The sequence below is a fragment of the Cucurbita maxima genome, unplaced genomic scaffold (assembly GCF_002738345.1).
Source record: "Cucurbita maxima cultivar Rimu unplaced genomic scaffold, Cmax_1.0 Cma_Scf00018, whole genome shotgun sequence".
NCBI classification, from domain to species: domain Eukaryota; kingdom Viridiplantae; phylum Streptophyta; class Magnoliopsida; order Cucurbitales; family Cucurbitaceae; genus Cucurbita; species Cucurbita maxima.
Window position 1 is genome coordinate 4,148,080 of NW_019272034.1, and position 7,844 is coordinate 4,155,923.

The following is a 7,844-nucleotide window of genomic DNA, read 5'->3' on the forward strand; positions in this document are numbered from 1 at the left end:
AATAAGCTAGAATTCAACAGGGTCTCATATTCAATATTCAAGTCTTTCAAACCACTGCTTAGAGCCTTACTATTTGGGAGACTCCACCTCCAAAGATCCCCATCCTCCATGTATTCATAAAGCCTCCTCATGCGCTCAAATCCATTCAGCAGTCTGTGATGGAAAGAACCAATGTCAAAGTTCCCATGAACATCTTGCATTGGCAAATGTTTGAAATAGTCAAAAGCTATTGTAGCTCCACTTCTCTGAATACCTATAACTTCAGTCGCATTTTGACGAAATGACCACTCATCGCTGAACTGAGAGAGATCATTCTAAGTAATCATAATAACATCAACAAAGAGAACCCTCCATGGAACTGGCACAGACACAATTCGTTCCATAGAAATCCATACACATGAAAGTTCAGAACACTTGCAATTACAGATATCGACAAAAAATATCACATTTGCATCAGCTCCTTCCCTCCAAATGGCAAAATTAACCACGTTGGGATGGTCTATTGCTAAAATTTCTTAACATGGGAATAACATTACACGTGCAACTAAAACAACAACAATAAAGAATGGGGCACGAAAGATCAAAGCACGTTTTGACTGTAGAATATAGGTCCTGAACAAACGCGCCACAAAGTCCAAAAGGTAAACGCCGCGGTATGATGCAGGGGAAGCTGACCAGAGAAGGTTGAAGGGATAATGCAGGAGAGAAGGTGACCTGAGAGGATTGTAGATTGGGGAAGAAATTACAGAGAAGGTGTGAGGAGCAGAGATGAGCGGACGAGAAAGTATATAAATAACGGCACAAATTTTACTGAAAAAAATAAATAAACAGCATTTTATAATTCATCCAAAACTAACTTTATAATTAAACTATGCACTGATACGTCGTCGTTACAGGGGTCTAGATCCACAAAACGTCGTCGTTACAGAGGTCTAGATTCGCAAAAAAAAAAAAAAAAAAAAAAAAAAAAAAGGAAAAAAGAAAAAGAAAATGGTACGATCCTCAATCTTCCGGATTACGAATTCCTGAAATTGTTTCACCGGCTTTCGGCTGAAGCGCCGGAGAAGACGAAAATGACCGCCGGATTGCTATTCTCAGCTGTTCCGATACCGTTCTTTCAGCTTCAGTCCACTGATTATAACAATATCCGTTCAACCGTGACGCGCATGCGAATTCAAAGCATTCAATCCAAATTAGCTTACAGTACTACGCCACTCCCTTTCTTCTCTGTCAAGAAGACTCGTTCAATTTCAGACTCGCCGCTCTTTTCTGTGACCTGTGTCTCTTCTTCACCTTCGCCTTCTCCCAGAAGATACTCGCCTTCAACCAGGCTCTACGTTAGTGGTTGATTTTCTTCCTCTCAATTGCGTATTTTTCCCTTCATTTAGGCGTAATTTTGCTATGTATGCAAATGAAATTTGGATTTATCGAATGGTTCCAATTTCATGAGTGTAGGACTTTCGTTTCGGACCACTGAAGAGAGTCTGCGAAATGCTTTCACAAGCTTTGGCCAACTTGTAGAAGGTCGTCGACTGCTTCAATTTTGTATTATGAACGTTCCGTTTTGTCAATTAAGTGAAATTGTTGATATTTGGCGCTAAATTTTATCAATTGTTATAAGTTTCAGTCAATTTGGTGATGGATAAAGTAGCCAATAGACCCAGAGGATTTGCGTTCCTCCGTTATGCTACTGAAGAGGAGTCTCAAAAAGCTATCGAGGGAATGCACGGCAAGGTACTTCAAATGTTTCCATAATGCATATTATTGTTCCAAGTGTTCGTCGCAAGCAGTACTATACTACCATTCACAATAGTTTTGAAAATTTTATTATCTCATTTGAGTTGGACAGTCTTGATGCTCTTTTCTTGTTCACTGTGATTTTGTAATGCATATACGACTCACTGTCTAAAGTATATCCCATTTAGTCTTCTCTAGCCTGAGAAAAATCCATCTATAAAGATTCAAAATGACTATAATCTAGGAATTACCTCGTTCAATTCCATCAACTGCCATCTTCAGCAAGCCTTTTTGGTTCAAACAAATCTTCCTCTACCTTCTGATATAAGATTATAGAATGCACAGCTCTATAACATTACAAAAAATTGTTACCTTCAATGGACTCCAATTTACGCATTACACAAGCAGCAATAGACCTTCAAATTCTCTATAAATTTTGGTAGAGAATATATATCTTGATAGGAGGAGTTGGTTATAATAGATTCAAGGTAGCATTCCTCCAGATATTCCTAATCTTGCTTCCGTTCATCCAGTTATTTCTGGTCTTGCTTCCTGTTCTACCTTTTTCAAATGTCAAAATGAATTGTGTTGCTTGTGCAAGATGGCACAAGTGGACATGTTTGTAGTTAAGTTCTAAGCATTTGTTATACTGATAACTTCAGTTTTATTGTAAGTTTTTCAAGTTTTCAAAATTATTCTTTATTAATTAAACAAACACTGCAAATTTTGTGAAATATTTTTAATGAATTCAAAGTACTGTTCATATTTAAAGGTTATCTCAAGCTCTTCCTAAGTATACCACAATTATATCTCCCCCAGCTCACTAGTCACTTCCACTGGCGGGCAATCTCCTTGCTCTCTGTCGCAAATTAAATCATGTAGGAGGCTTAGGAAGCCTATAAAAGACTGCTTAAACCAAATTATCGAGCGCTTCTATAATATTCAGCTGTTCTACACAATTCATTGTTATGAAATTCTTAATATAGATTTGGAAGAGAATTGATTAGAGAATTTCATGGCTAAACCGTAGTTACTAGCTTTACTGTGTCAGAAGACGATCACTGTTTATTGAACTTGTTATGAAAGGATTTCTTTTTATTGAACTCAAACAACATGAAATTCAATAATTCCATGTTTTTAGCGAACAATTCGTGTATACACATTTCAGAATTGGCCAAAGTACTGTTAAATATGAGGCACTCTGTGGCAACTATATTTGTAGAAGTTAATAGTCAAAGAACTTATTCTGAGGTTTATTTAATGGATATAACCTCCCCACCTCCTCTCATTGACAAACATGAATTGATATGATATTCTTATCTCTGATTCCATGGATAAAATTCCGATGCCACCTGCTAGAAGAAAAGGCTACTTTTTAAAATCTTGCTTATATAGCTGGAGGGTATGAACTCTGCCATCTGCTCATGGTTCTTTCTTTCTTTCTTTTTGATCCTTTGATGATCCTGTTGTCTTAAATTTATTGGTGCATGTTAGTTTCAAGCCTCATAACTTCCTGAGCTAATAGGGGCAACTTTGGTTTAGTTTCTGGATGGCAGGGTAATATTTGTGGAAGTTGCAAAGTCCAAATGGGAGCTTCGCCAAGGACTTAAAGAAAACTCTAGCCCATAGAGAAAATTGTTTCCCTGGTATTCATTTTTTAAAGTGCTGTACTTTCTCTTAGGAAAACATATATAATATATATGGACAGGCTTTGCGTTATTGTTATTGATGTGAGTAAGCTTTATCTTGCCCGTATGATATATAGTCAGTGTGTTTCAGGAGTCATATTATCTCTTGAAATTAATTGATATTAATATTGGAGATTGGTCAAGTGGATCATCTAACCAAATATGAACTTCTGAGACATGAGATATGGTCAAAGATCACAGGTTGTAAAAGGGGACAAGAATGCTGAAATGATGAATAATATTCAGATGGCCTTAGGGATACCAGAGAGGACTTTTAGGGGTACTAGACATGGACTCGTGAGAATGTGGGACATAATTCGATACAAGGAGAGGCCCACTGTCCCTTCTAAATCTCCTTTTAGAAAAGTCTACTTAAGGACAAGTCAATGATTCCTCTTGGAGATTGAGGGTCGTTCCCCCCTGTAATCATAGGTACCTGCAAAGTTTGTTCTTCATCCTTAAAGAAAGAGTTTTTTTCAGTACTTTGCATGTGTATTATATGCTTGAAAATGCGAACAATGTATTTATTTTGTGTATGTTGTGCATAAAAGTTGAATTTGTCAATTCATTTCTTTAATTCCAATTAACAATAATAAGTTAAATTAAAGATTTTATATACTTTAGTTTAAGATTGCTTGCCACTGAATGGATGCTTTGAAGGTGGATTCTTTTGCCCCTAGACTATCTCTTCATGGATTCTTTTGCCCCTGAAGTGCCTTCATTCTTAACTTTCAGGAAGATCGAATATTAGACTGTTCGATTTTTTTATGCCTTCAAATTAGACTATTTGCACCAGGGAGCTAAATCAAGTTTCTTCAAAGATAGGTTCACTCTTTTCTCTGAAGGATCAAAATTTGCAAGAAGATCTACAAATATGTTAAGAAGTCATAGAGCAACACCGTTTTGTTTTACAGATTGATTAATTGTCACTCAAATACCCAGGAATAGACAGGATAGAAGTTGTTGGGTAACCCCTTATAGGCTTCGCCCCTCCTGCTACTTTAGATATTACATGCTACAAGTTTGGCCTCCATTTTTTTCATCTCAAGCAAAAGAAACTCAGAAACCCATGTCAAAGCATCTTGGTCATTTCCTTCTATCGACATAAATCTGTTGCTGATCGAGTTCCACTATGATTTTGCAGAGGCTATAAGCAAACTCGAACTCTCCGACCTTCTCTCTCTTCTGAAACAATTAACGAAGAGCTTGCATCTCTCTGAGCCAAGCATCTCTTGTAAGGCACAAACCCCTTCTTACTTTCATTTCTATTACCTCTTCCTACCAGACAAGGGTCTTGACATTCAAATTCCGGGCTCTGATTTTCATTCTTATCCTTACTCGAGGAGCCAGAACATGAATCCACACACGAACTTTCTACGGAACTGTCATTTTGCACCCTTTCTTCCATAACTTGGTTAGTTTGATCAGGTGGAGCAAGATAATAATATGGTACACTTCGATACAAAGACCAGCAAGTTTGAGGAGCATTAGAGATCGCCTCAACATAACGGACACTATTCTCCTGATTCAGTGCGGTGTTGTTAGTAGGTGCTCCACCAGGTGACATATTCCAATCACCATTGTTATCCATCCTAAGAGATAAATTTACATCCATATGTTTTGAAGGTAGCATCTGAACAGGCTTCTCAGCATACACTCCACACTCATTCTTACTCTCACCATCAAGTACCAACGATTTAGTTACTTCAATATCATGTAGGGATGGTTTTTTATCATCAGTAACCATTACTGTTCTTCCAAAAAGCTTTATGCTTTTAACAGGAGAATGCAACTTGTTGTCTAATTTCTTAGATGCTGATCCTGGCTTGGATTTCTGAATGTTTAGGAAAGAGAGGAACAGAAAAAGAGTCAGATCCTAGATGTCAAGTTAAGTGCATAAAGGAAAATGAAGTGGAAGATTAAAAGGACATTTCAAATTACCAGAGTAAGAAAGTCTTCTGGGAACCGCTCGGAGGATGATTCGAGCAATAACATTCCTTTTTCTTCTCCTCCATTTGATTTTGATGGAAGGTACATCTCCCCTTTCCTAACAGAGGGAAATCTAGTTGACTGTATATCAACAGCTTGTGAAATAGGTGATGAACATCTATTATGTTGCTCCGAAACCGTAGAAATTTGATCATCCGAACTGAACGCAGTCAGTACGGAGGTGGGTGATTGGGTCTCTTTTTCGGCAATTGATAGGTTTGGAGATGGAGACCTCTCAGGTTCTCTTGCAACTGAAATTGCCTTAAGAGAATCGACTGCTTTACGAGGGTAAGGATGCAGTGGTTTCCTTTTTGGTCGAGGTGGAGGAATCTCAATTGGGTTAATGGAGCTGTCATTGCTGCCACTAGGCTCTCGCACTACCTGAAACACAAAGACAAAATAAAAGTTGAGTGTGGGAATGTTTGGTCATAAAGTGTGTAAGAAAATAGCGTAAAGGGTTTGGCGACGATCTATTTTGGTGAAAAATCCACTATCATCCTCATTATATTCTGTTTGGTAATGATTCTTAGTTTGGGCGGTACTAAAACAAAACGCATTTTTGACCTTAGAGAAAAATTTCTGAGCATGACTTCGGATCTGAACAGCTGTTTTGGTGCCTACATGTTCTGCAGGAAGATCAAGGTAGCGCACTAAATGATGGGTTGGGTATTGCAAACACCAGATTTAGATAACTAATTTCACACAGCCTTACCTTTGATCTGACGCCAGCCACGACCATAGAGTTTCAGAGCTTCAAGGAACCTCTGATGCTCTTCCTCTGTCCATTTTTCCCTTTGTTTTGAAATAGTGTAGGGCTTCCTAACCTGTTGATACATTAGAGTGCCTGAACTCAAACCCAAATCCTTCCAGAATAGGAGAATTGAGAAATTGCAGAAGTTAATTAGGTTACCTTCAATGAACTTTCATTCCCATAGGAACATAGGGAGCTAACGATCATCAGTGGATCCAGTTGTGTCCCATCACTAGAAAGGCAATTGTTAGCTCCAATTGAGCTGTTTGACAGCGGACCCTCATTCTTTTCCTGCATTCCATGTTGAAATAAGAAAGTTAGAGACCACAAGAAACTGACTGGAGCTGTAGAATCCCATCATCAATTAGCAGCAACCCATTTCATAAATGATTACATCATAGCCGTGGTAACTATACAACATAGCTCAATATATTAGGCATTAAAACAAAAGCAAAGTCCATAGGAGTACTCAACCAACAAAAGGAGTCCTTGTAAATTGGATCTATGGCCTATAGGTGAACCAACCAAATTAGTAGTAGGACAAGTTTTTGTGTCAATTTCTCAGTAAACAACAAGAAGAAGGTCACTAAAGAAAACCCAAGAAGTGAGAATTGAGTACTGAAAATCAGGAATTCAGTACTCGAATCCAAACAGAGACATCAGCAACCAATCAATCAAGTTTGAGAGAAAAAAATTTCCAAGAAAAGTTAAGAGGTACAGAAAACGTAAACAAAACCGGCGTGAAGGATTCACCTGGACAGCCATCAGCAGTGGCAAGAAAGCCGGGGAGGAAGTATAGTATAGTCTCAGTCCGCCAAAACAAGGACCTGAAATTAAAATTGAAAAGGCTCAGCAGAAGCTAAACGAAACATCAGAATCAACAATTCTGGAATTCATAAAGTTGTCGAACTTTTCACTTGTCCAGAAGCCTAGTAAACACCAGAAGAGCACATCGAAGAAGAAAAGAAAGAAAACAATGGAGAAAGAGACGGGGTGTATAGAAAACAAACCTGGTAAGGCGATTGCAGAGAAAGGAGGAGGAAGAAGAAGAAGCAGAGAAATGGAGAGATTGGAGGAAGAAGAAGAGGAAGGGAGAGAGAGATGGGATTTGAGGGAGAGGGCATAATAATGAAGAAAGAAGAGGAAGAAGAAAAAGCGAAGGGGGAAGGGAGAGGGAGGGGGTGACACGTCAGACGCACATATTAATTCCACATGGAATTCTCCAGAAAGTGGTTCTCAATCTTGTGGCTGAGGATTTTCTTTGCCACGTACACGCGTCACTCTCCCGCCCCCACCCCCCCACCTCCAACCCTTTTTCAATTTCCACAGATATTTAAGATAATATATTTGTGGAAGAAATTGAATGGTGAATGGATAAATCCCAAATTAACATATTATTATTATTATTATTATTATTATTATTAATATCTCAAAAATAGATATTTTAGTGATGGAAAATCACTTGGTATTGGAAGCCTTTTCTTTTCTTCCACCAATCAGACTTTTTCTTTTTTTCCTTTTTTTCCTTTTTTAAATTTGTTTTTCATTTTCAATGTGTCCCTATTTCTGCGTCCAAACACCCCCTATCTTATCGCCATTTTCTTTTTTTTTTCTCCACCATGTTTATTTACCCTCCTTTTTTTTTTTTTTTTAATTTGTTTTATTTCTCTCCTTTTTTA

The 7,844-nt window shown here is 37.9% G+C and overlaps 2 protein-coding genes across 3 annotated transcripts; one reads left to right on the top strand and one right to left on the bottom strand.

The window, feature by feature from the left end:
* Positions 1–1,018: 1,018 nt before the first annotated feature.
* On the top strand, positions 1,019–4,481 carry LOC111492861 (organelle RRM domain-containing protein 6, chloroplastic-like). 2 transcript variants are annotated; one of them, XR_002719934.1, is made up of 5 exons: positions 1,019–1,344; positions 1,456–1,524; positions 1,628–1,734; positions 3,280–3,857; positions 4,161–4,481. XR_002719934.1 is itself a non-coding variant. In XM_023142346.1 (5 exons), exons 1-4 carry the CDS (start codon positions 1,074–1,076, stop codon positions 3,364–3,366), a joined length of 534 nt encoding a protein of 177 aa, XP_022998114.1. In that variant the 5' UTR covers positions 1,019–1,073; the 3' UTR covers positions 3,367–3,383; positions 4,161–4,481. The 2 variants fall into 2 exon arrangements, 1 of the variants encoding a protein (XP_022998114.1); XM_023142346.1 differs by having other exon boundaries at positions 3,280–3,383.
* On the bottom strand, positions 4,293–7,313 carry LOC111492859 (protein REVEILLE 7-like). Its single transcript, XM_023142344.1, has 8 exons — positions 7,176–7,313; positions 6,919–6,992; positions 6,325–6,456; positions 6,127–6,238; positions 5,979–6,040; positions 5,461–5,795; positions 5,367–5,418; positions 4,293–5,259 (listed from the first exon to the last, which is right to left on the bottom strand). Exons 2-8 carry the CDS (start codon positions 6,928–6,930, stop codon positions 4,573–4,575), a joined length of 1,392 nt encoding a protein of 463 aa, XP_022998112.1. The 5' UTR covers positions 6,931–6,992; positions 7,176–7,313; the 3' UTR covers positions 4,293–4,572.
* Positions 7,314–7,844: the final 531 nt, after the last annotated feature.